Source organism: Pelecanus crispus, chromosome 3 (assembly GCF_030463565.1).
Source record: "Pelecanus crispus isolate bPelCri1 chromosome 3, bPelCri1.pri, whole genome shotgun sequence".
Taxonomy (NCBI): domain Eukaryota; kingdom Metazoa; phylum Chordata; class Aves; order Pelecaniformes; family Pelecanidae; genus Pelecanus; species Pelecanus crispus.
In genome coordinates this window covers 131,215,539-131,243,381 of record NC_134645.1, presented here as the reverse complement: position 1 = coordinate 131,243,381, position 27,843 = coordinate 131,215,539, and the positions used below count along the sequence as shown (strand labels likewise).

General features: G+C 50.4%; 1 protein-coding gene across 1 annotated transcript in view; it reads right to left on the bottom strand.

Moving 5' to 3' along the window:
• Positions 1-27,843, bottom strand: part of NCOA1 (nuclear receptor coactivator 1) — a 131,051-nt gene that overhangs the window by 30,802 nt on the left and 72,406 nt on the right. The window contains exons 4-8 of the mRNA XM_075707139.1: positions 18,894-18,905; positions 8,798-8,883; positions 3,899-4,076; positions 1,966-2,145; positions 245-340 (exon numbers count right to left, since the gene is read on the bottom strand). Of these exons, the coding sequence (XP_075563254.1) occupies positions 245-340; positions 1,966-2,145; positions 3,899-4,076; positions 8,798-8,883; positions 18,894-18,905 (552 nt within the window). The remainder of the gene's footprint in view (positions 1-244; positions 341-1,965; positions 2,146-3,898; positions 4,077-8,797; positions 8,884-18,893; positions 18,906-27,843) is intronic.

Here is a 27,843-nt window from a genome sequence, read left to right as displayed (position 1 = left end):
GGGAGCAGGGAGGGGCTGCGTGCAGGGCATGGGCCTGGTCTATTGGATCAGTTGAGGTGTAAACTCAGTTGAGGTGCCTCCAGTTGAGGTGCCAACCACATCGGTCCTAGCAGGCAGTGCTGCCATTTGCAGACGACAGGACCATGCTCATGCTATGGGGTCCTGCACTGCACCGCTGGCCTCTGACCCTGGGGGAGAACAAATCCTGCCGAGCCAGGACTCCCCGGCATCGCTGGGACATTACCTGTGGTGTCTTGCTTGGTCACGAAGGATTCAGAAGGGGTGACGGCTGCTGGTCGAGGTAATCGTCTCGCGATGCATATCAGACACGACTGGAAATCTGCCAAAGCAGGAGAAGGGACCGGGAACATGAAAATCAGACGTTACAAACACCACTTGCAATTCAACATTTTAATTAAAATACCACTGCTGGGCTTGATTGCCACGTCCTGCCCTGGAAGTGTTTACCCTGAGCGATCCTCCGGCCCTTCAAAGCAAGTAGCCTCTTTCTAAACTCTCTATAAAATTTGCTGGAAAAGAGGTTTCCAGTGCTTGGAGAAATTAATTGTAAAGGCTTTTCAGATCTGGCAGTATCGTACAATAAAAGTCAGCACTAAAAGCCAGCAACTGTCGGCTTCAGGCAAAGTATTTGGTCATAAAATACCATAATTTATTCCTTCCAGTCATGATCTCCTGTGTAAACCGCAATGGATTCATCCAGCTAACGTGCTGGAAAATAACAGCTGGGACACCAAAAGGAGAGTTAGGGCACTTGCAGGAAAGCAACAGCCCCCACGGCACAGAGGGAACCCTGCTTGTCCTGAGTCCCCGGGCAGAGATCTGCCTGCAGGCAGCCAGTTCAGCCCAAAAACATGCGGGCAGCACCGTGGTCCAGCAGTGGTGAAGGCACAAGGTGGGGTGTCGAGCACCCACATCACTCACCAGGAAGGTCCTGCAGCCAATGGGCTTTGGTGGGTAATAAAATATTGCTCCTTCCTTAAGGAATACTGACTGCAAGCAGCCCCAGGGGCAGCTCTGGAGGGCCAGGGAAGCCGGGATGGCTGGCAGGCATCAGCTTGGAGGGGAACGGGGAGCGAGAAGCTGCAGAGAACTTCAGGCATCTTCCCCCGGATCTCCCCCGTGCCAGGCATCGTCTGTGCCGGGCCAGGAATAACCCCCAGGGCAGCCCTGCGGGGTGGTGGCTGAGCATCCTCCTGCCTGCACTGCCATCCCCACCCTGCTCCTCCTCCTGCCTGCACTGCTGTCCCTACCCTGGTCCTCCTGCCTGCACTGCCATCCCCATCCCACTCCTCCTCCTGCCTGCACTGCCATCCCCACCCTGCTCCTCCTCCTGCCTGCACTGCTGTCCCTACCCTGGTCCTCCTGCCTGCACTGCCATCCCCATCCCACTCCTCCTCCTGCCTGCACTGCCATCCCCACCCTGCTCCTCCTCCTGCCTGCACTGCTGTCCCTACCCTGGTCCTCCTGCCTGCACTGCCATCCCCATCCCACTCCTCCTCCTGCCTGCACTGCCATCCCCACCCTGCTCCTCCTCCTGCTGTCCCTACCCTGGTCCTCCTGCCTGCACTGCCATCCCCACCCTGCTCCTCCTCCTGCCTGCACTGCTGTCCCTACCCTGGTCCTCCTGCCTGCACTGCCATCCCCATCCCACTCCTCCTGCCTGCACTGCCATCCCCACCCTGCTCCTCCTCCTGCCTGCACTGCTGTCCCTACCCTGGTCCTCCTGCCTGCACTGCCATCCCCATCCCACTCCTCCTGCCTGCACTGCCATCCCCACCCTGCTCCTCCTCCTGCCTGCACTGCTGTCCCTACCCTGGTCCTCCTGCCTGCACTGCCATCTCCATCCCACTCCTCCTCCTGCCTGCACTGCCATCCCCACCCTGCTCCTCCTCCTGCCTGCCCTGCCTGAAAGCAGGGTCAGAAGCAGAGGGTGCTCTCCCCTACCTTCTCCTTCCTCCTTGAAGGACTTGGGCTGGGAGACGGTGAAGCACTGCATCACCTCGTAGCGCTGACGAGCCTCCTGGTTCTCCGCACCCGGCTCGTCAGGCGGCCGGATCAGCATCCTGCAGCTGAAGGTGTGGCTGTTGCGCCTGGTCGCTTCTTGAGGCCAAGGAACTCCATTTACTGGGGGATGGAGAAAGGAGGAGAAGAGGGCTTGTTAGGAGCTGTGCCGTGCACACATCTCCCCCGACTTCCTGAGGACCCCTTGGATAAGGGGACAGAAAGAAAAGTGCTGGCATGAAGAAACCAGCTTGCTGCCCAGGTCAGGGGTGAGCCAAGAGCAGAGCCGGGGGCAGAACTCTCCCTGCCAGCCCCCAGGGCTCCTTCAGACCTGCTGAAGACCCCGTGCCCAGACCCACACTGCCAGCCAGCCCAGAAGGGCACCTACAACCCTAACTGAGAACAGCACATCACCATGAGAGTCATCGTGCTGACATTTATGAATTGCTCCTTACATCGATGGTAGGTGCTATCATCTTCATCGTACAGGCAGGGAAACTGAGGCACGGGGTGTCTGAGTCACTTCCACAGCTGGGGAAGGCTCCTGCCTCTTGCTCTTGTACTTGAAATCCTCCCAAAGCGACGCTCCAGGGACTTCTCCAGCCAGTCCAGCTGAACATCTCCATTGAAATGAATTTTTTCTTCGCTTCCTCCCCATTTCTGGTGTAAGTCAGCAGCAAGATCTTTTGGTACTGCAGCAGCGAAAAACTTCTTTGATTTTTTTCTATAACCTGGCTTTTTTCCGAAAACCTCTGGGCAGCAGTTGAAAGATTTTGCTAACCCTCTACAACCTCTTTGTGGATATCCATATTCAACCCAAGTGATTTTGCCACCAGCAGATTATCAAGTTTTCACGCAACCTGATCTACAAGAAGAGCTGAGGGGCTTGTAACACCCAAGGAAAGACAAAATACACAGCCTTAAACTGGGTAACCACAGGGAAAAGATGATGCCTGAACCTCTATAGGCTCAATCTGATGAGTGCCCATAGATTTAGGTGGTTTAAGACATCATTGTATTTATGCAGAAGACAGACAAGTGTGAATTAAAAAAAAAAACCCTATTTTTAAGTCAAGCTACTTGGAAAAGGCTCATCTTCTCTTGTGTTTCTTCAAAGGTGTGAGTGGATGAGGGATCAGTGATGTCTCACCCACGTCACCCACCCGGAGGATGCTCATCTCCAGTCAATGAATAAAACCTTCTGCTTCGGTTGCTTCCAACACCCCGCAAGTGCCTTCATCACACGATGCTTCCTTCCACCCTCGCAAATGTTTGTTTTCCCCGGTGTAGGGGACGACCATCAGCTCACCACTTGCCCCGTGACCTCTTGTCACACCCCAAGGTGCAGCACATCCCCATGCCAGATACTTGGGCTCTGAAACCAGCTGGGGACAACCCCCCTCCAGCTGGGAGGACACCCTAAATGAACTGGGATAAGTGAACAGGCTCAGTCCCCCAGATCAACACCTTGAAATCCTCCTCCTCGTTTCCCTAAAGCTCCTACGTGTGCTCCTCACTTCGGGCAGACGAGTCGGTTCTTCCCATCCACAAGCCAAAGTCAAAGGCAAAAGTTTTCTTAGTAGAGAAAGACAAAGGGAAGATGACTTGAATATTGTCATCCACCAGCTATTTATTCAAAAATCTAATATTGATACCTCACTGGTAGGATGTATTTCGCTAGGCAAAGGTTTATGGATTATTACCTGGCTTGGGTATATCTCTGAATTTCTCCGTAAACAAGACAAAAATTAATATTATACATAAAAAATAGACACAAAAACCAATATAAGGCCAGTACCACTGAAGACGCAACGTCATTTTTGACAGCGTTCTCCAAGCACCACCTCATAAAACCCCACCTCAAGGGTTTTCTTACCCAGAGACTTCGGCAACAAGTTCTTGACGAACTCGGCGTGATCCCCCACGTGCAGGATGCTGTAGACACTGGTGTTCATGAGCTCCTCCTGGTTATAACCCAGGTAGCTGGTGACATTCTCAGAGACGAAGACGATCCTCCCTTCACGGTTCACAACGAAGAAGAAGCCATCCAATGCCTGGAAGGGGAATAAACCCGAGCAGCGTGAGGGCAGCAGGTCCCGAAGCAGGTCAGGATGCTCCATAATCATGGGCAACCTTCCTCTGCCTCTCATACCTTGGCTTCATCACCACTCTATATTATAGCAGTGCTCAAATGACAGCACATTTGCTCAAACACATCGAATCACAGAAGGGTTTGGGTGGGAAGGGACCTTCAGAGGCCACCCAGCCCAACCCCCTGCAGTGAGCAGGGACAGCTTCAACCAGAGCAGGGTGCTCAGAGCCCCGTCCAACCTGGCCTGGGATGTTGCCAGGGATGGGGCATCTCCCACCGCTCTGGGCAACCTGTGCCACTGCCTCACCACCCTCACAGGACAGAATTTCTTCCTCATATCTGATCTAAATTTTCCCTCTTTCAGTTTAAAACCATTCCCCCTTGTCCTGTGGCTGCAGGCCCTGCTCCAAAGCCTGTCCCCACCTTTCCTGCAGCCCCTTCCAGCAGTGCAGGGCCGCAGGAAGGTCTCCCCGCAGCCTTCTCTTCCCCAGGCTGCACAAGCCCAGCTCTCCCAGCCTGGCCTCAGAGCAGAGCTGCTCCAGCCCTCGGACCATTTCTGTGGCCTCCTCTGGCCCCGCTCCAACAGGTCCCTGTCTGTGCGGTGCTGAGGGCCCCCGAGCTGGGCGCAGGGCTCCAGGGGGGGCTGAGCAGAGCGGAGCAGAGGGGCAGAGCCCCCTCCCTCGCCCCGCTGCCCACGCTGCTGGGGATGCAGCCCAGGATGGGCTTGGCTTTCTGGGCTGCCAGCGCACATTGCCGGCTCGTGTCTGGCTTTTCATCCGCCAGCACCCCCAAGTCCTTCTCCGCAGGGCTGCTCTCCATCCCTTCATCCCCCAGGCTGTATGGATACCGGGGGTTGCCCCGTCCCAGGTGCAGGACCCTGCACTTGGCCTTGTTGAACCTCATGAGGGTCACACAGCCCCACCTCTCCAGCTTGCCCAGGTCCCTCTCGATGGCATCCCGTCCCTCAGGCATGTCAACTGCACCTCTCAGCTTGGTGTCATCTGCAAACTTGCTGAGGGTGCACTCGATCCCACTGTCAGTGTCATTGATGAAGATATTAAACAGTACTGGTCCCAGTACGGACCCAGGAGGGACACGACTCACCACCAGTCTCCATCCGGAAACTGAGCTGTTGACCACTACCCTCTGGATGCAACCATCCAACCAATTCCTCATCCACCAGCCAATTCCTTATCCACCAAACAGTCCATCCATCAAATCCATATCTCTGGTCTGCAACCTCGTCTGCTAAGCACGTCCCTGCCACTAAGAATGGTGCCAGTGGAGGAGAAACAATCCTCCTCCAAGGGCCAGAGCAGTCAGGAAGGCTCTAATTTGGCAAGCCGCTGAAATTAAGCATATGCCCGATTTGCTTAATTACCGCCCAAGAATGACAGAGCCTTTGCATCTTGTAGAATAACAGGGTTTTTTCATGCATTTAGAATGCAAGTGGCAAATTCAGCCCTGCAATCGAACGGAGGAGAACGAGCATAACCCAGACCCAATCATACAACACGGGGAGATCTTCTGCTTATTTTAACGAGGACACCATCGAGGTTTTTAATTCACTGCCGTGGTACGCGGGGGGTGCTACGAAATAAGCTCAGAGCTGCAGAGCCCAGTGCTTTTGTAAGGAGCCCTTGAGAAGGCTGATTGCTGATTTACAGTCTTGCAAGCGTGCATCACCTAAAATGTTTCATCCAGGCAGGATCTGGTTTTCCTGAGTCTAATTCCTCCCTTTCCTGCTCATCAACAGCAAGCTCTGGTAGACCGTGATCCTGCAACTAGATCTGGCCATATCCTGGAGTGGGAGATGGTGCAGGGACAGGAGAAATTAATGATGCCCAAAAATTGGTACCCACAGCATCGCCATCTCCTCCCCGTCCTCCTGCTTGCCCGTGCCTGCAGCGCATTACTCTGATGGAGGGCGTCCAGGCTTTATTTAATGCAGTTTCTAAAAATCAGGTTTTGCTGTAGAGCAACATTAAGTGCAAGAAGCAGGAAGAATTTAAAAAAGAGAGGGGGGGGGGGGGGGGGGGGGGGGGGAGAAAGAAATCTTTTGTCAAAATGGTTCTGGCAGATTGGCTGCAATTTTCCTTATTCCCAGCTGTTGCCAAGACAACCAGCCTTTGCACTTCGGGTGCCCAAAAAAAAAAAAAAGGCCCAGGCTGGATGGTAAACCCACCTGGACCCTTCTCCCCAAATGATGCTGGTTTTGGGGGGCCGGGGGAGCAGGGAAGGGGCAGGGGAGCTCCGAGGCAGCAGCTGGTGGAGACCCCGCTTGCACGCCTTCCCTGTAGCCCCCATTCCTCCTCCAGCAACACGGGGCATTTATCCATGGTTTAAATATTAAATTACCTTACCAGCACAACTGCGTATGGAAGTCAAGCCCAAACAACAGGTCAAGAGGCAAAAAACCTTCCTAAAAATGAACGAGATGCTTTTTAATAGCCCTTTTTATCTCCGCCTTTCTGGGTTTGAAAACCCCGCCTGAGCCCAGGGTGCTCAGAAGAAGCTGGAAGTCATTCAGGGAATGTTTTTAGGCATGGGAGGCTGCGGATTGCTTGGGGACCAGCGAAACCACTAATTGCTTCTCACGGTCAATCCGCAAAATGAACTCAGCATGGTAAGGGTTTGGCATCCTCAAAGCGTTTCACGCAGCCACGGATGCCCCATAGCACGGGCACGGGTCAGGGTCAGCATCTCCAGCGCGCCGGCTTCACACACGAGGAGGCCAATTAGGAAATTATTCCTCAGCCTGATAGATAATAACGGTAAGCTAAACATGGATTTTAAATCAAATAATACGGGGTAGGTTGTTTACAAAGCGACATCGACTGAGCAGTACAACGCTTCTGCGTTCCTTCCCGCAGAAAGGATGCGTCGATACCCGACCCGAGCACGGAGGATAATTTTTAGTCATGTGCTAGCTGATTTAATTAATTTCCTTTTTTTTATGATGACCTCAGGTTTTCCAGAGCTATTTCTATGACCGATGTGCTGCTGTCCCCGCTTTGCCCCGAGGCACTCTGCTCCCCATCACCCAAGGGGCTGACTACCTCCGGGGCTGCCGGCCGCAGCGAACCACCTCTTCCCACGTGTGGACACGGACACGGACACGGACACGGACACGGACACGGACACCAGGAGATCGACTCCAGCTGAATGATGCTCTGGTGAGCCGGCTGGCCCCACGGTCATCATTTAAGCGATGTAAAGGCACATTCCCAAGACCGCAGTGCGAAATATGTGGATTTACTGCGGATGTATGGACGCTGCTCTCTCTCACCTTTTTCTTTGCTCTGCCGTAGGATGCCTTCTCCCAATATAACCCAAATACTGGGTTTTGTTGAGGATCTGCCTTCTTCTCCTGCATCACTTTATACCCCCACACCTGTTTCTAGCACCCAACGCACTCCTCAAAACCCACGTGCCATTCCCAGACTAATTTCTACACCCCTCCTGCATTTTTGCCTCTATTAGACCGAGCACCTCTTTAGCCAAGCTGCCAGCTCCCCATTAACCCCATCCACGTGCTTCCAGCACCCATTTTCCATCCTTCCCACAAGTCAGACCCTTCCTTCGACGCTAACTCCCTTCCCATCCCTTTTTGCCTTAACTCCTCCATCTGCAGAGTCCCCTCTTGCAGAGTTTTATTAATTTGGACACCTTCACTCCAGGGCTCAGTGGAGACCAGTGTGGTATGAAGAGGGATTAAGCAGGTCTGGAAAAGCAGGCAGCGCAGCGCAGGAGAGCTCCCCAGGGCCTCTGAGCATCTTTCGGAGATACAGAAGAGGCCAAAAACGTGGCGGGGGAGAGTCTCTCTCCCCAGGAATCCTGAAAACCTAGGCTGGCTTTGCATCTCAAAAATGATGCCACACTTCACCTCCCAGCTATTGGGCTCCCAACAGAAACCTCAGAGTAAATCGTTGGACTGTGTCATGTCAGCAATTACGCTCTTACAGTTAATAAAATAAATTAGACGAGGACATTGCTTCCTTTTGGGTTTGAATGTGTAATTTTATCAGGTGGTTTCCATGCAAGAAGGCGGCTGAGGGTTGGTGCTGGCCATCCCCAGGGAGGAACCCCCCCAGGCCCAACCCCAACCACCCCCTGTGAAATGATTCAGGATTTGAAGTTTCTCTCTGGGGCCTGTGATATAATATAATCACCCTCATATAATAACCTTCTCCATACAAGACGGTCCCGTCAGGTCCAGCTCTGACCTTCCTCCTGAGATACGACTATTTCTGATACCAACAGAAACGCGGGGTGCCCTCCTCATTCCTGCCTGTTTTTCAGAGGACGGAGGATTCAAATATCTTGAAAACCATCCATCCACGTTACCTAACTCACCTCCAAATGGGGACGGGGGCTCAATTTAATCCACACTTAGAAGCAACTCAATATTTTAATACTGATATTAAGAAGCTATCCAGAAAAGCTTCGACTTAACCAAGTCCAAGCTCCATCAAGCTTGGTTCGCTCACTTTCCGAAGCATTTGCTGAAGTGAAGGACTAAGATCAGTCTACCTACAACTTAGGCCAGGGACAAGGTTGGGCTCAGAGCATCCCAACCATGTCCCCGTCGCCTTCTTCCACTGTATTTCACTTTCTTGGTGCGCTGCTTTGCTTTGGGCAGAAGCGGGAGCCCGGCAGCATCAGTGATATTTTAGCACCTACCTCCAGAAGAAGAGGTCCCAGAGACTCCTTCTCAATCACCCCTTGGCTGCTGGACGAGATGTCGGACTTCTGGACTTCATCATCAGCTGCTTTCTCTGTAGCAAAGGAAAAGGGACGCTTCAGCCAAAAGAACTGTCATTTTACTACTGAATTATTACCAATAATAAGCAAAATATCGACAACGCAGGATGTGCATCAAAAGACTCCAGCATTTTCATTTCATCCCTCAGTCCTGTGAAGATATAATGTAATTTCTAATTATTTACTAATTATGATAAAATAAAGGCACTAATTAGATCACAACCTACTGCTAGCAGGAAGGAAAAACCCGTCTTAAGCAGCAGCCTGCAGAAAGAGGCATCCAAAATCAACATTTTGAAAAGGAAACGGTATATCCAGTTTAGCGCAAGCTGCAGTATTTGATCTGGAACTTTTCGAACAACACTTTAAGGAATAACTGCCGAGAGAAATTCAGGGAGAACAGGCTGTGCCAAAGGAAACCTGCTGGAGAAAAAAAACCCAGCTCCTACCACTGATGTGGATCACGGATCCACACGGATCATCACGGACGTCGGTCAGCCAGGAGCCAGCGGGGCTGGGGATGGGAGGAGAGCATCCAACACGGAGCGGGCGATGCTGCTGGAGGAGCCCAGCCCCAGCCCTGCCAGAAACTCTCACACTGTATTGCTGAATAATCCCTTTGGGAAAAAAACCAACCCCCAAAAAAAAAAAACCCGGAGAGAAGGCCCTGTTATTTATCTCGCACTCCCCCAAAAGGTGCTAGCCACGTCGCACAGCTACTCCTTGGAATTCGGGATAAATCCAGCAGTGAAAGGCGGGTGGCAAGTGGGATGTGATAAAGCCAGCGATCACGGGCAAGTGAGCCACGATGCCGCTGGTGTTTCAGGGCTGTTTTGGTTTGCTCCTCCATATATCCACGACTGTTTCCCTCTGGGAAAGCTGCGAGAGTCCCTTAGCCTCCCCGGATGTGATCCGGGAAGGATGGGGAGAGCAGCATCCCCGTCTCCACGGGATGCAGTTGAAAATAAACCCTCATGGCTGGGAGCGACTTGGGAGGCTGGCAGTGCAAGCCCCAGCCGGGCACGTCTGGGGCTATAGATGCATTAGCAAAAAGGAGATTAATTATGTTTAATCACGTGGTTTGGGTGGAATAAGAGCAGAAAGAGGCAAGTGGGAGCTAAATCTTGACGGGGAGGATACCTGCTTCATTGAACGGGCATCACTTCGCAAGGGGAAAGCAGGGGCGTCTCAGATTGCAGATGCTTTTTGCCTCAGCGATGTTTTGCTCTGAAACGCCACCTCCGGGGGACAGCCGGAGGGGCAGGGTATTGCCCACAGCACATCGGTGCCCATCGGCACTGGCAAAGGAAATTATCAGTCGTGCAGGATGCAAACAGCCCAGGAGTCCTGAAGCATCTTCAGTCCAGGCTCACACAGGCAGCTTCGATGCAGGTTTTGATTAAAAATGAAAAAGACCCTCTGTAGCTAGCCGAAAAATGGCGTGACACTTGGTCCTCTCTTAATTTTACACCATTTACAAGGTTTTCCCAGGTACCAGAACCACAAATTCAGCCTAGTAGCTGAAAATTAAGCTGTATAACTGTTTTTCCATATAACTGTTAATTGTTTGTATAAAGAAAGATGCTGGGGCTGGGATGCAGCGGGTGATTTGTGGACAACGTGCACGGTCCAGGGGGATGCAGCCCCATCCTCGCAGGCTGCACTTCCCCATGCAGCAGGAGTAACATCCCGAGGTCTGCCAGGAAACCAAAGGGATGCTCAGAAAAATCCCGAGGACCAAACACGTGTGCGGTGCTGGGAGCTGGAGGAAGAAACCGCACAAGAAGGAGATGGACCTGTTGGAGCGGGGCCAGAGGAGGCCACAGAAATGGTCCGAGGGCTGGAGCAGCTCTGCTCTGAGGCCAGGCTGGGAGAGCTGGGCTTGTGCAGCCTGGGGAAGAGAAGGCTGCGGGGAGACCTTCCTGCGGCCCTGCACTGCTGGAAGGGGCTGCAGGAAAGGTGGGGACAGGCTTTGGAGCAGGGCCTGCAGCCACAGGACAAGGGCGAATGGTTTTAAACTAAAGGAGGGGAGATTCAGACTAGGCAGAAGGAAGAAACTGTTTACACTGAGGGTGGTGAGGCACTGGCACAGGTTGCCCAGAGAGGTGGGAGATGCCCCATCCCTGGCAACATCCCAGGCCAGGTTGGACGGGGCTCTGAGCACCCTGCTCTGGTTGAAGCTGTCCCTGCTCACTGCAGGGGTTGGGCTGGGTGGGCTCTAAAGGTCCCTTCCCACCCAAACCATTCCGTGACTCTATGATTCTAAGAAAATTGCCCAAACTGGTTTTAAGAGGGATGGCAGCAAGTTGCGAACTTTATTGCAGAGCAGGACAAGGGAAAAGGCTCCTCAACCCCACGGTGCCTCATGTAGGACCTGGAAACCTTCATGTGCATCCATAAATACCTGTTTATCAATCAAATGTGTATGTGTATCAACACACCAGGCTGACGAAAGAGCTCTGCTCAGCCTATGTCAGTCCATTCCCACAGGGCAAGAGATGTTTTCTTGGGATAAATATCCACTGAGCGCAGCGGCGTGCATGCCGAAGGTGCAAGCCAAGAGGTTTCTAGGAGTGCTGGAGGTTTACTGCCCATCCCTCTCGATACCCTCGACGCTGGCCTGAATTTCTGATCATCCCAGCACCAAGGGATCCGGCCCCCCGACTTGTCCGTAAGCGAAAGCTAAATTGCATTTGCTGCTTTGCAGCGCATCGGATGCGAGGTTTATTACTCGGCATCAAATCACGTTTGCAAAACGTACAGATGTGTCACTTGAAACTCTTCTCTCCTGTGTCCTCCCAGGACTTTATCTGCCTTCAAGCTCACTTTGGGTGTTTCTCTTTCCTGACTTTGTCCTTCATCCCGTGCATCGCTTGTAAAGCAGCTGCGAGAGGAGCGAGCCTAGAAGAGCATTTGCTCAGCGCTTGCTCTTGCAGAGGTGGCCGCCAGCTTCCCCCACCAATTTATCGGGTAATCTCTGCCTCTGCTTTCTCTCTCAGCCAGCGGCTCTTTTCTCTTTAGAAAATAAATCAACCGAAAAAGGTCGTGTCTTCGTCTCTGCTGGCGCAGCCCCGAAAACAACAGGCAACGCGCGCCCTGTTTCGAGCACGCACGCACAGGTTTTGGATGCTCAAGCAATGGTCTGACTTCAGCCCTAAAACACCTGACCCCTGTGTCCTGCTACGGGCCCCCTTGGGCAGCTCACCTCATCCCCACGGGCCTCAGTTTCCCCTGTTTCAAGCAGAAACTGGGGTTCATCCCACCCGAACCGCCTCTGAGCAGCGACGCCTGCCTCCCACCCAGCACTGCTGCACCGCTCAATCATGAAGGAGCAGAACCGTCCCAAGGAAGACACCCAAATCCCTTCCAGGGAGGGAAGAGCTTCCCATGCACCCAAACCTGTGGGAGCTGGCAGGTACCACAGCATGAGAAACGGCTTTTTTTTCCCTACTCTTAATAAATTGGTGCACTTAGAGGCAATGCACTGGCTTTCAGCTCTAATCCTTTAATTGGGCTGTGGGATCCTCCTCCTGCTTTAGCAAAATAGTTTCATCTGCCAGTGCCGAGCCCGTTATTTGGGAGAAAGAGCTGGCAGAACGATGCGCTGGCACCGTCTCCCTCCTTCTCCTTCCCGCCTTCCCAGGCACTGTCCACGCCCCAGCATTCGGGAGCAGACGGATCCCTTAAAACTCCTGCTCACCTTCTCCGGGGCGGCACATCCCAGCGATACACAACTCCTTCAGAGCGTCAGCACATCCCGGCGAAGCACTTCAGTTAATGTGCTTAAACACAGCTCTTCAGCTTTTCCATCCCAAGCATCCAAGGAATACATTACAAGCAAACCGCTGGTTTGCACCTTAACCCATTAATCTCAATTTTCTTTTTTTTTTTCCCAGCATTAATTGCAGCGGTGGCTCTCCTATGCTGGCGACAGGCTAACGTTCCCAGGGAGCATCGGTCGCGGGCCAGGCATCCCCTGTGCTCGACACAGCCAAACACAGAGCAAATTCCCAGTTCCCCAAGCTCATAATCTCATTATAAAGCTGGACAGACAGATCCACATGAAAATAAACCAACGGGAGCAACACGAGCCCCGGTGCTGCTGCCGTTTGAGGTTGTTGGCATCCAGCTGCGGGGGCTTTGGCAGCCTCGTGCATCATAAATCCCCATCACACAATAAAAGCCCGGCACGCCGACGGCCCCGATTGGAACCTAATTGCTGTAAACGTGATTAAAGCAAGGGGTTTTTTCTTGCATCACAGAGAGGAGCTATTTTAAACGCATTCCTCAAATTACACCCCGATTTTCTGACATCCAGGGAGATGTCTGGGTGCCTCCGGAGTCTACAGGAGCCACGGGATCCTTGGCACTCCAAAAATATCAGGTCAAGTGGACCTGAACCATGAGATAAGTGTGTTGTAATCAGGTCACCCAACACCATCGATACTGCAGCGGGTGCAGGACCCGACGCCCACTGCGATGCCTGGGAACGCCACGGTCACTTTGAAAACGATCTTGTCCCGTGCCAACCCCATGCAGCCAAGTTAGCACGGCCAGAGGTGACATTTCCAGCTCAGCCCCGCTATTTTGCAGCCACATGAGCCTCCTGGCTAGAAGCTGCTGTTTCTTTGCAGGATTAGAAGAAGGGATGGGGAAGGCACGAGGCTGGTGAGGGAGGGAGGATGCTGCTAAAGCACGCCGGGACTGGAAGAGGAATGCTACGCTTAGATAACCTGATGCTGGAAGCGATGGCCAGCAGCACAAGGCAATGGGAACAGATTTTGCATCACCGAGAGCTGCTCTTCCCATCCCCGAGCCCGGTGGTACCCAGCCACGTCCGGGGCTGCCGGCCAGGCTTCTCTCGGCGTGCAGTTCCTCTCAGGCTCGGCATGGTGGAAGGAAGGCATGGAGCAATGCTGCGGGGGGAAAAAAGGGGTGGGAGGCGAGCAGAGTAAAAAGCAACACCCCTGGCAAGGCGAGGGCTGACGGCGGGGTGGCAAGCTGCTGAAACGGCGGGGTGCAGCCCAGGCCGGGGGGATGCCGGCAAGTCAAGGCATGCGGACGGGCAGCCGACCTGTTCGGAGCATTTTCCCCTCTGATTTTAGAAGACATCAACGCACAAAGTCGGGGTTTTTTTGTTAATAAAAGCCCAAAGCCAAGAGCACACACAGGAAAGGCAAACGGCTCATCTGGGGTGTTATTTCTGCTCCCCCAAAAGAGACGGTGCAATATGTACCTCCCTAAAAACTGGCTCCGACCCTCTGCTTCAAAACCACATCACACAGAGCAAAGCTGAGGGATGTGGCTTTGGCAAGTGGGTGCCACCACCCCCCTGCCCACACAAGTGTAGGGTCACTGGTGGTTTCCCCTTCCTTTGCCTCTTCTCCCTCTTTGCATTATTATTTTTTATTTCCCCAACCTCCCTAGTTTGCCTTAGCTGCCTCCATCCCTTTGGCAGGTCTTCTGCTCTTTCTCTACAACTACTTTTGGTGGCACGGGGCACAGCAAAACCATCCCTGGGATCCCGCACTCACCTCCCTCCGCTTCCAGACCTCTGCACCTGAAAACCCATACCCGGAGAAAATCAGGCATCCAAGGTAGGGAAAAGACAAGTGTTGGAGAGGAGCTGGGACCTCCTCCAGCAGCCACAGCTGGAGACCTTCTCTGGAGCAACAGGGAAGGTCTTCCCTGGAGCACAGCCACACAATGGGAAAAGTCCCCAAAAAGGCCTTAACTTATTGGTTTTTATCCAAAACACAACAAAGTTCAGTGGCCAGGAGAGCACCTGCACTCCAAGGGGCCAGAGAAGCATGGACGTGCCACCAGAATGATGGCAGGACCACAAGGAAGGGGGGTCGGTGGCTTTAGGGGACACCTCCCAGAGCCACTCAAAGCAGAGGGTGGGAGGGGAAGGAAAATGGGGGTGAAGGGGGTGGAGGTGGAAAGATGTCCAGCGTTGATGTCCATCTGCAGTGTCTTGGGAAGTCAGCCCCAGCCCTGCAGGCTCCATCGCATGCAGCTCCATCCACAGCACCCAGGGCAAGCACTCCTGTCTCTCCATCCCTTAAATCCGCACTTTGATATTAAAATAATACAAGTTGTCTCATTCTGCTCTTCATCTAAAACTTTGGAGCTGAAGTGCTTCCCCCGCCCCCCCCGCCCCAAAGGGGAAAGGAATATCTAAAAAATAATACATTGCACGTGGGTCTTCTAAACCAGGACATAAAAAATTCAAACCAGGATTTTGTTGAGAAATGTCATGAACACAGAAAATCAGAACAATTGTTTCCATTTGCCCAGCGCAAAACTTTGTAATGTATTGCATTTTGCCTTGAGTTGCAAGAAGCTCGCTGCCACTCCCCAAGGAAGCCCCCACGGAGAGGCCCCTATGGTTGTGGGCGTGATGGCTGGGACCCAAAAACTGCCCCGTGCTCTCCAAGGGCTCTTTTTCAACCCAAGATTTCTATGGGCAACATTCATTTTTCATTTCTTATGAGAGAAGCCCAAAAAGTCTTTGGGTTTTGATTTTTCTATTAAAAATTCAACAGCTCAAAGGCAAAAAGCCCAGTGGAGGACTTGCAGCCTTTCCCAGAGCGTGTTGGGTACCAAGGATAACAGAGCGGGGCAAGATGGAGAAGTTGATGTGATACCTGGAAAACACGATGGAGCACGAGGCACGACAGCTCCCCATCCCTCTCCCATACGGCACAGCTCCGCAGCCTCCCTGAGGGCCGTGCCGGCTGAACCCCCACATCTCAGCCAGGATCTGCTCTATCTGCTTTTTAAAAGATGCGTGAAGCAAAAAAAATCCCACATCTGTAATTTCCCAAATGAGGAGCTTTGATTTTTAGTTAATTAAAATCAGATGGAACAGACTTGGTGCACCCATGGATCGAGAGCGTGACAGAAAGCTGTGCCATTAATTAGTGCCTGCTACGAGGTTCATTAGTCCAGTAAACCCAACAGGAAAAAAAACTGCCATAAAAATAAACACCTTGGCAGAAGGTGGGCACCGAATGCACTGTCCAGTGGGACAGGAAAAAATTGGTTTAAAAAAGCCACGAGAGGAGAAAAAGACAATGATATTGATACAGGAATGCAATAAGTAAGGGGATCGAGACCATAGAAATGGGAACGCTTTTGTGTTTTTAAACAGTACTCAAGGAGGAAGGCATGTCTAGGGCTATCTGTCAGGTTAGGGACATGTTGGGGGAGAGCTTCTGAGTGTCGCCAGCTGCTGCTGGTCGTGGTGGCCTGGCCCAAAGTCCTGAGCTCACCTGCAGCCTCCTCTTGAGTCCCAGCAAGCCCAAGCGCTCTCCTCCCCTTCCCTAGGGATCAACAAGTAGAGGAAGATCCAACCTCAACTGGGGCATGAAGCCAACTTCCAAGGAAGACCATCCTACATAGCCTACAGGGCACACGTTCGGACCACAGCAAACGATGGCTTCTTTGGAGGTACTCTAAACCAAAATTCAAGCTGTGGAAGCTGAGATTTGCCCAATGCTCACCTATTTAATGTCAGCATATTCACACGGAGGCAGATGCAGAAAACCCAGCCCAGAGTCCTCCCTTCTTCACTTCCACAAATACCAGATTCCTCTAAAACACTGTATGGAAATCAGCAGCTCTTAGGTTGTGTAACTTTTTATTCTAGTAGGAGGAAGGAAATTATCTGATCTATGAATTTAAAAAACTGTGGAAAAATACAATCTGTGAGATTCAGAGCTTGAAAATACCAGTGCAAGAAATAGAAGAGCAGATCTTGGCTTTCAGAAACCAGCACGGCTCCTTCAGAGCCCTGCGCTTGCCTGCTTTACACCATCCGTCGCGATGGTCTATCAGTGACAAGCCCCTGGGTGCTCCCCAACCGTGTGCCGCTACGCCAGGCTGGAGTGCTGAGACACTGGGGTGAGATCCGTCTCATGGAGCATGGGACATCTGTGATGGAGATGTTGCCACCTGAGTCACTCACCTCATGCTTCCCTTACAGCCAGAGCACAGAAAAAGGCATTCTTACGGGAGATTCACCTGATCCATTTTAAATTTTTCTTCTAAGATAGAGTCTCATTTTTGGTTTTTTTAGGGGGGTGTTGTTATCCCCTAGCCTTCCTCCACAACCAGCAGTCAACCAGGTTTTGCTCTCTCTCTTCTCTCTTTTTTGGCCAGAGTGGAAATCCTGACTTCATCACCTCATTCCAATGTTGGCCCTGGAAAAAATAACCCATGCACCTCCAGAGCTGGCAACAGAGCACTTGCTTCAGCCCTGAGTATTTCTGTGCCATCCTGGAGAACATCCTCACCAACACAGCCCCAAGTGGTTCTTCAGACACATCTTGAGCCCTTATTCCATAAACGCACATGCAAAGGCACACGTCAAGAGGACACATCTCACCAGGCCCACAGCCAAGGGAGGAGACTAAGCCCTTGAGGTGTATAGAACGGGCTCTAGTGCCCATGTGGATGGTGAGGATTGAGGACTGAAGCTGGTGGCCACTCCAGTTGCATCAGTAGAGCCAGCGGTGGAGACAGATCATAGAATCATAGAGTCGTAGAATCATAGAATGGTCTGGGTTGGAAGGGACCTTAAAGATCATCTAGTTCCAACCCCCCTGCCATGGGCAGGGACACCTTCCACTAGACCAGCTTGCTGGAGGGGACATCCTGCCACTCTCCCATGTCTCACTTGAGTTTCTTCCTTTGTGGCCTGGCCTGGAAAAGCAGTCAAAAAAACCAGTCTAGCATTGCTGCTGTACCAGCAACAATGATGGCTCCACCTAACACTCTCGCAGCTATTTGCCACGCTGCCTGCAGCCCGAGAGCCTGTCCTTACCAACCCACGGTGGCACTGGGAAGACTCACTAAAGTCCACGGGCTAGTCCCAGCAGTTAAGCACCTCTCCAACCACTATATATTACTCTCCCCTTAATTGGTTTAGTGGTGGACTTGGTTGGACTGGATGATCTTAAAGGTCTTTTCCAACCTAAACGATTCTATGATTCTATATAAAACATCAAATCCTAAAAGGAGTAAACCATGTAGACTTATTCATCCACCAGCATAGATCTGCAGGTGGGACACTAGGTTTATATCAAGGTTAGTGATTTTGAGGTATCTTTTAAACTGTATGAGCAAAGGATACAACAGGCCAGCGTCTATATTAACGCAGCAACTTGTCTTATCCTTCCACTTGCCTGAAAAACCCTTCAACACTGATATTTCATAAACAGGACAACATCCCACGATGCTTCATTGCAAGTTGCCGCACAGAGCTGATGGCACTTCCCGTCAGCAGGAGGGCTACAGCCACCTCCACCACGTCTACAACCAACCCCGGGAAACGGACGCTCCTGGTGGGCAACAACCCAACTCTGTACCAGGTCTCCAGCCTGGTGATCACAAGCTCAAGCAACATTAACCTTCCACATGGCTATGGGCTGCTCCCCAGTTTTGGCTGCTCCTCCAAGCGGTATTTCCCCTCTTTTCCCAGGTAGAGGATAAGGATTTTGAGGGCAGGAATTTTGTTGGTTTTTTTTTAAACTTTTTTCTTACTTTTTAAACATGTATCTATCCAGCAATGGGCACAACCAAGTTCCTCAGGACTGTACAATGCAAATAAATCAACAGTCTTGTTTTAACCCATTTGACCCTTCCCATAAATTGCAGAGAATGTATTCCAGCGTTGCCCTCATCCTAACCAACCGCTATGCACTCAAATGAATGGCAGGCTGTGATATCCTTGCAAGTGAGGACCTCAGGGAGGATGGACAAGACACGTGCTTCCCTTTAACGAGCCCAAGACACTATTCCCCATTAACACTCCCGTTTTCCAGCTGCTGAAGAAACCTGATGCACAATAACACAGGCTTCTGCAGCTCTTGCTGGAGTGGATGAAGAAGTTCATTGCCATCTCCTGAGCTGAGATGCTGTTACGTGCCACATAAATGCTCGCAACACAAAAGCCACCAGGGTTAGCTTCAACCGATGCTGCTTTCACACATCATGGTGGTTCACCAACTGGTGGTTCTCTCTTGAAGGACTCCAGATGGACCTGCAAGAGCACATCTGTCCATGCCCCAAGGCAAAGAGCATCGTGCACCATCCATGTACAACAGCACCAGGAGTACAGATTAAGACCCAAGACACTGGTCCCTGCTCCGACCAGCAAGCATCGCTTTCTTGGGCAAAGTTTATATGGAAAACTCTATTTTTCTGCTTCTGATAAAATCCTTGTGTAATGGTGAAGAGCACAGAGCAAAGCGTGCTGCCGCTAAAACAGAAGGAAAAGGGTATTTCTTTCTGTCTTCACACCTTTTAGAGTTAAACATTAATGGTGTCGAGATGTCTTAAGTAAAAAAGGCTGGTTGTCTGAACAATGTCAGGAAAAATTATACGGTGCTGAGTGAATGCAAAATTAATGAGTGCTGAATGCTGACAGGAGAGAACAGGCATAAGGAGCTGAGACTTTTTTATAGTCGACGCTGAGATCAAGCAGGTAGAACATCTCCATCTTGCTGGGGGAAAGAATAAAGGGAGAAAAAAACTTTTATCTCAAATCTGAAGAATTTAATTCATTCAAAAAACTGTGTCAACTCTCACGGCCAAATCTGCAGAGATGAGAAAGGGCTACATGTAGTTCCCCCCCTCCAAACTTTAATTCAGCCCTGGCATAGCCTTCATTCTCCTCCTGCAGGCATAAAATACATCGCAACACCATTTTAACGATCTGACTTAATTAATTTTGCAAAGAATTAGTCTGTCTTTTCTCAAGACGTAGCACCTCGAAGCCCTGGTACGCTGCATGCTAAAGTCCATGAGAAGTTACTATTAAAAATTCACTCGTGTCAACCGTTAAACCAGCTTCATGCTCAAGTTGCACAGGCACTTCAAATATGTGAACTGCACCGGCAAGGGGACGCCTGCCAAAGCGTGCAGACAATGCAAAGCTCGAGCGCGGCGAGGGGGGAGCTGACGCTTCCCATGCACAGAGCAGCACTCCCCGCCCCAGCCCCGCTCCTCCAAACCCAACTTTCTCGCGCCTCCCATCTGTCTCTCCTCGGCTGCAAAGGGAGAGCTGTCAATCTGCAGCTACTGACGGGATCGACTTGCTGCTTCTGCGACGCCAAAAGGGATCTGTCAGAGGTAAAGGCAGATTTCACAGTGCGGCGTTAAGTGAACCGAGGGGTGGCTGTAACACGTGCACTGAGTGTGGTCAGTAGATGCAAGTGCAGCTCCAGGCCATGAGATGCCCCTGGGGGGGACAGGGATGGGCAGGAGCAAGCCACGTGATATGGGAAGCTTCCTAGAGAAGATGGAGCCTCCTGGTATGGGAAGCTACCCAGAGAAGAAGGAGCCACGTGATATGGAAAGCTACCTAGAGAAGATGGAGCCTCCTGGTATGGGAAGCTACCCAGAGAAGAAGGAGCCATGTGGTATAGGAAGCCATCAGAGAAGATGGAGCCACATGGTATAGGAAGCCACCAGAGAAGATGGAGCCTCCTGGTACAGGAATCCACCTGGAGAAGACAGACCAAGCCATGCAGGTGAAGACTGCTCTCTTGTCGATCTGCGCAGAGCCTGCTCAGGAGGACCTCACCTCCAAAATGAACTCTAACTCTTCCAGTGCAATCATTACCTGCAGAACTGCGGGTGCAGTGCCAGGTGCTAGATGTTCACAGTGGGTGCACGAAGGCACAGCTCTCGGGTGCTCCCTATCCCGAAGCAGGCGAGTGCCTGGGAGAGTAAGGAACAACGCTGAATATCCACCCTTCATTTCCCCGCAGGAAACACCAGAGAGACTCATGTGATGGGGTTCTGCACCTAGGACCAAGGTGCAGCTACCTGCAACTACTTTTTTAAGGATCGTATACATTATTTCAAAAATCTGGGATGGTCCAAACTATTCCCCGCTCCCCTAAGAAACTGTCCACGCACGTAATTCACTGTCTCAGCGCAGCAGCTGCGCCAAACTGGGGGCAAACATCAGCCCGAGGAACCTGATCTGCCAGCATTCATCAACCCCGCTCATCGTAATACGCACTTCATGATTTAAAGGATAGTTAGCTGAGTCTGGCAGTTTAATTAATTAATGAAAACCTGTCTTGGAAGGCGGACTTCCTAAATAGCAAGGGCAGAAGGAACGGTGAGAAATATCATTTAAAACCATTCAAATGGTGTCGTTGGCTCTCTACCCAAGGCTCTGGTGAGGCTTTAAGTGCCACCAAACACCCCGTGATGAAATTGTGGGGCTCGGGGGAAGCAGCAGAAGTCAGATGAGGCGCTCAGCAGCTGGGCACCGGGGAATAACGTGGCGCAAGAGGGAGTGAGACCACTCCTGCATCTCTCACGCTCATGTCCCAGCAAGTTTGTTTGCTTTGCCCAACCATACCGCTCGGCATAATAGAAGCTATTATCTCCTTGTACAAATCTCCCTTTATTTCCTCTGCTTGCAGAAGCGTTAGGAGGATTAAGGTTTATAAAAGTTTGTTTAGGGGAAAATCTGAAATGAAAACTGAAGGACTCGCATGGCTGGCTCCAAGTTTGGAGGTTTTTTTTTCCCATAAGAAAGAGGTTTATTGTGTTACTTCTTGCTTTTTAGGCATGGCAATGCTTGCACCGCTGGGCGCTCTGATGGGTCAATAATCGAGATGGGCACTTGCAGAGGTGTGCGGGGGTGAGCTTCCCTCTGAACCCCCTCTCGTGCACAGGACACTTGATGACTAGCTCAGATGAGATGCATCCATCGCGGCTGCTAGAAGAGAGGTGGGACGGAGCCCCGTCGTCCTGCTCCTGCACCCAAAAGGATGCCAGCTCACGGGATGGATGAACCTCTTTCTGACCATCAACCAAACGAGCGGGGGTCCAGAACACAAGGAGGACAAGCTCAGAGGAGGCAAAATCCTGCTGGGGTGCCATTCCAGGAGAAGAAGAATCTTAAAATAGGTTTTGTCCATCTCTACAAAGAGTAAGGAGGGCCAGGAAAAGGGCTTTAAAGAAAGGGGATTTTTTTCCTCCTCCTTTCCCATCTCTCTTAAAAATGAGACTGAATCAAGGAGAGAAAAAAAAAAAAAAAAAAGAGGAAAAAAAAAAGCTAATCCGGCACAGCAGAAGGCAAGAGGAGGAGTGATTTCTACAGGTGGTTTATGACTCTCCGCATGATCCACACGCCTGTTACATCCTATCAGATCCTCTTCTTACGGAGAGGTGCTAAAGGATTTATTAGTTCTTGACAGTGTGAGATGTTTAAAAGCTTGAGGATGTAATAACCAAATGTTCACTTGTTAAAATAAAGGCACCGTTTGGAGAGGTCTGTGCAATTCTTAGCAGCCTCCCCTTCCCCTTGGTCTATATTTAAGCTGCCAGCTAGATTAAAACTGTCAGAGCAGGGATGAGAATTTTATTGACATGCTTTGTAGGTGGTACGGCTCCATAAAATAAACATATACAGAGGATGCTCCCTGGTGTTGCTGCACAGGCAGAGATTTTTATAGTACTGACCTGGGGGAGTTTGTATCTGAAATCAATCCCTGATATAAAACAGATTCCAGAGGATACGGAGAGACAGACTTCACAAATGTCTGCGGAGAGCGTGGGCAGGGATGCAATCCGTTTAACATTTCACGTTGAAACCAAACTGCAGAGAAAGGGAGGGCGTGAAATTCCCCGAACCAGCTCCAACAAACTCTTCATCCCTCGTGCACGAAATGCAATTAATTACTCTGTTAACAGGGAGGTTTTAACCCCGGGAAGGGGGCAGGACAGAGCGTGGGGCAGGGAACCCACGCAGATGCTCGGGAAGCAAAGCGAGGACTCTCGCGCTGGCTTTGTGCTGGCAGAAGTTGCTGCTGTGGACAGGGATCCGGCTCTCGAGGCATTTTTCAAAATCAAAATTTTCACATTTATGGAGACAAAGGCTAGTAGAGATCACTAGATTGGCCAGTCTGACTTCTTGACTATCACAGAGCCATCAAAGTTCACCCACTTCCACACCATGAGCCCTGAACTTCTGTTTGGCCAAAACCTGATGCAACCCACCACTTCCCTTGGCAGCTGGTTCCCAAAGCAGTCACCCTCCCAGTTGTAACTCTGGGCCTGAGTCCTAATTTGTTTTTGTCTGGCTTCGGCTTTGAGTCATTCTCTGTTATGCTGGATTTAAAAACCTCTCTGGTAGCCAGCATTTTCCGTTCTTGTTAGTGTTTATAGTGTCATCACCATGTCCCCACTCCTTTTTTTTTTTTTTCCCTTGGATACACTCAACAGAGCTCTTCAACCTTCCAAGCTGCAACACATTTTCTCCAGCCCCTGGCTCATTTCCGTGGCCCTCTTCTCTGCCTTCTCTGGGTTTTGCAATCTCCTTCCAGTGTGGATACCATGCCTGAGCTCCAGTTTTGTCCCACCAATTCCATGCACACCTAACATCACCCAAGAGAAGCCCACCTTGCTTTTTATCACATCCCAAGTTCAGATGGACTGCCTTTGCTTCCAGGATCTCCAGATCTTCTTGAAAAGCACCACTTCCCGGGATACGATCCATCCAGCACTCCTGTATGCCCATCCTGTATTGGTCTAGTAATGATTTTGTATGTTCTTCCACATCCGTGAAGATGTTGAATAGCACCAAGAACTAGCAGAGACTCCCAAGAAGCTCCATGAAACTCAATTTTGAGAATAAAGGTGTTTCATCAGGATGAGGAGAGGTCACCAGTGGTGTTCCTCTGGCACCCAAGGTAAGGTAGTCATGCAGGGAGAAAATACACACCAACTTGAGGGTGGGTTGACCTGTTCACATGAAAGAGGACCAAATGGTAGAAAAACTACCCAATTGCTCTGCTAAACTGTGCTTATTTCTCCCACTTTCCACTACTTGAAGGTCACACAGTCATCAACCAGGAACATGAGCTTTGGCTAAAAGTTGGGGATGGTTTAATGGAGGTGTCAAGAGGAGACAAGGACTGTTACCTCTAGCATGCCAGGGGTGGTACCAGCAACAACCTAACGCTACTGGTAAGATCTGGTAAGAAAAATCATGACAGTCTGAGTCAATTCGCTTAAGAAAAATGAAGTACAGTTGGAAGAAGTACAAAAAAGAGCTGTTGGGTTGATTAAAGGAAAGGCATAACTATATGACACCAAGATCCTAGGAGAACTTGGTTTGTTGGACAAGTCAAGCGAAGGTAGAGAACAAGAGCAACAACTTCATAAAAATACATTAGGGAAGGGCAGTAATTACCAAACAGAAAGAAGAATAAACCAAATTAAAGGGCAACACTGGCACAGAAATGATCTGAAACTCACTTCCACCAGTTTCATCCTCTTCAGGATCACAGAGGGATTCCTGGAAGGATGAAGTTAAACAGTTAAAAGGACTGGATCTGTTTGTACTCTGTTTACCTTGGATCAGCCTCACACTTGAGGGCTTTCAGTGGGCACCTACTGAAGCCAAGGAGGAATTCCCCCTCCCTGCTGATGTCTAATCATCTGGCCTCCAGGGTTTGGTTGTTTTTCTTTCTCTGTAGCCCTCTAACATACAGTGAGAAATTGGCCGCCGAGACGGGATGAAAGCAGTGCGCTTCCCTCCTTCTAGTAGCACGAGCAGCTCCATCAGGGTTAATCCAACCACCAGATCTGGGATGAAGAAAGAGCTTTCCTCCCCAGCACCTGCAAACACCCAGCAACAGCGTCGCTGGCCGAGAAGGTCCTTCCTGACCTCAGGGATGAAGGCGGAGGAACCCAGAGTCTGCAAAACACCGCTCTAAGGCAAAAGCAAAGCTCCCCTTTTCTGACCTCCCTTGAAGCAAACAAAATCAGGATAACTCCGATAAAGTCAATGCATTTAAAGAGGAGACAACAGCACCAGGCTGACAGTTGTAGCCTGAAGAGATTCCAATCTAATTTTAGATTTGACACAAACCTTAATGTGGTTTTAATTAATTAATTTAAAAAATCCTTTAATTAATGTAAACCCCTTAAAGCGGTTTTCATTTACTCCATTTCCAGGAGACATTTCCACTTACATTGCTCCTCAGATGCTATTCTGCTGCTTGCTTTTATTCTTCAGTCCAACCTCAAATGTCAGACCTAAACTTCTGTTTATAATACATCACTGGCCTTGAAAGCTGGGATGCTTTGAGCTCAGGCTATTTCTTGAGCATTCACTTTAATGATTTTCCAAGCAATGGGGTTTCCATCTCTTCTCTGACTATGCAAAAACTCTACTTGTTCTTCCATTGCATGAAAGTGCCCTCTTTTGGGTCCACTGAAGGACCTCCATGTTGACTCAGCACACCAAAGCTACCAAAAATTACAGTTGAATTCTCTGAATCTAATAATTTAAGTTTATCTCAATTTGTGCATGTGAGGCAGAAAGGCTGCAGTGATGGCGTGCTGTCACCCTGCCCTCCTGGCAGCAACAACCCACCTTGAGCAGCTCTCCAGGCCACCAAGGAAGGAGCTCAGATGTGATGTGGGAATGCAGCAGGACATCCCTGGTGTCCAGAATCCCTGGGACGTTTCTCCCCCATTGGCTCTCCTGATGGCAATGTGTACTTGCTAGAGCGGCCACTGACTCCTGTGTTCAACCTTCTCCATCTGCATGACCAGCCTGGGCACTACATTTAGATGACCACCACATACTGCGTCCAGTTTTGGGACCTCAGTGTAAGACAACTGGAGTGAGTTCAGTGGAGGCCACCGAGATGGTCAGGACTGGAAGACTGATCCTGAGACCAGAGGCCAAGGGAAGGGGTTTGCTCAGCCTGGAGATGGCTTTGGGGTGCCTGACAGCAGCCTGCTCATGCCTACAAGAAGTTAAGGAGGTGATGGAGCCAGGCTCTTCACAGCGATGCATGGTGAGAAGATGAGAAGCAATAGGTGCAAGTGAAGCAAGAGATGTTCAGGTGGGATAGAAGGAAAATCCTGTTCACCACGAGGCCAGCCAAGTGTTGGAGTAGGTTGCCCAGACCACTTGTGCTTCTCCATCCTTGGGGTCTTCCAAAGCCCAACTGGGTAAAGCCCTCAGCAACCTGGGCTGATGCCAGGGCTGACCCTGCTTTGAGCCCATTTGTCAAACAACATCGCTATCAGAAATGGAAATAAGCTTTATGGAAATGAGATGGTTCCAGCCGGACAGAGAGCTTGCCAGCACCCAGGTAAAATGTTAGACTTCTCCAAGAGGATACAGGATTACAATATGGGAAGAGGGAAGAGCTGAAATGAGAGTATTCAAAAATATAAAATGCAAGATATAATGCAAGCATAAACAAGGCAGAGCATGTTATGCAGAAGGTACTTTCCCTTGGTGGCATGGAGGCAGCAGCTCCAAGGACCTGAGAAGTTTAATCAGAAACTGGAAATACTACCTGTGATTTAGTGCATGTCAAGAAAGATGCATTCAAACTGGAGTCAGTGAAAGAAGGATATGCAGACAATTTAGGAGGATCCTAAACAGAAAAAAAAAAAAAAAAGCCTGAAGACTTTAATTACATCATCTCGGCAAGACAAAGCCAAGCAGGGGAGAAGGTCCCAAAGGCTCCTTCCACTCCTGCACTGGAGATGTCCAGCTCCTTGCAGACTCAGTAACGTGGACTTGGGCTAGATATTCCCTGAAAGCTAATGAAAGCCCATGTAGAGCTGCATCCCCAGGGGCTGCGGACACAAAACCCTGCAGATTGAGGGTAACATGGGAGCCTGGACCTGGGCAGAAGAAACCAGCTGAAAGCCTTTAATTGCTCCGCACTGGGTTCCTCTGCTTTGGGGTAAAGCTCGCCAAGGGGCCTCAGCTTTGTGACTTGCTTCCACACATTGCACGCAATTACTCGCTTTGTGGTTTTATGGGAGTAATTTTATGATCTTTAATAATGTACCACATCACTCGGCTGCTGGGACAAGAAGGGGCTCTTGACTCAGCGCCTGAGGACAAGGTCTCCTCCTCTCCTCCTCCCAAAACCTCACGCCGCTGTCACAGGCTGTGGGAGAAGCCTCTTCCCAGGCCACTACTTCACCATTTTCTGACCACCGCTAAATACAAAGCCAAGGCTTTTTTGTTCTCTTTTTAAAGCTCACCATGTGTTGGCATTCCCAAACCCAAGAAGAAACTCAGCATTCGTTTTGAAGAGGCTTCCATACGTCCCACTGAGGACCCAGGACCTTTCTGTGCTAGAAGCTGTACATATGTACCACAAAATAAATCCAGGGCCAAATCTAGGCATATGACAAGACAGCAGGGAAACTTAATTAAAGGAAAGCCACTGACAGCCCAATGATCGTATGCAACAGAGCAGCCAAAATCAATAATTATTTCATATACTTCACTTAATTAACCTCCTGTATTTACCCCAAAGGAAAATTACTTCCCCAAGTAGGTTAACTTCCAAATAGGGGGTGGTCTTAAATTAAGGGTCCTCTTCTTTTTGGGTTGATGTGCCCTAGTGACAAAGAAGCACAAACTTGCCTGAAGGAGCCCGTCTTATTATGGCCACAGTTCAGGAAAAAAACAAATAAAAAGAAGTCAGGAGCACACAACTGCTCCATGGTTTTGTTGGACGCAAAAGAGGACACCTCCATGCAGTAGAAGAACGAGTTGTGGAATTTTTGTGTAGTCCGAGAAGAGACAGAAACGGTGTTATCCCTAAAACCCCTGAAAATTATTAAAGGCTCAAGAAATAGCCTTCTTCCCCTCCCTGCCCAAAGTAACTCAAAAACTGAGGGTCATCTTTGCAAGTTAACACAGTAACGTTCGGGAAAGAAAGCTAATTCTTCGCCTAGTGCTGTTTTTAAAACATCCCGAAATCAGGTCACTATTCTGTAGCATTATTACAGAATAAAACTGCATTAATAAAGATCGGAATTTTTTTTTTCCTTATACATCTATAAGAATAAATTTGGCAGCTCCATCACTGAAAAGCCAGGCTTCGCCGGGGCTGAAGGTGTCATACATGGGGTCATACGACCCTCCATCGCCATAAGAAGCC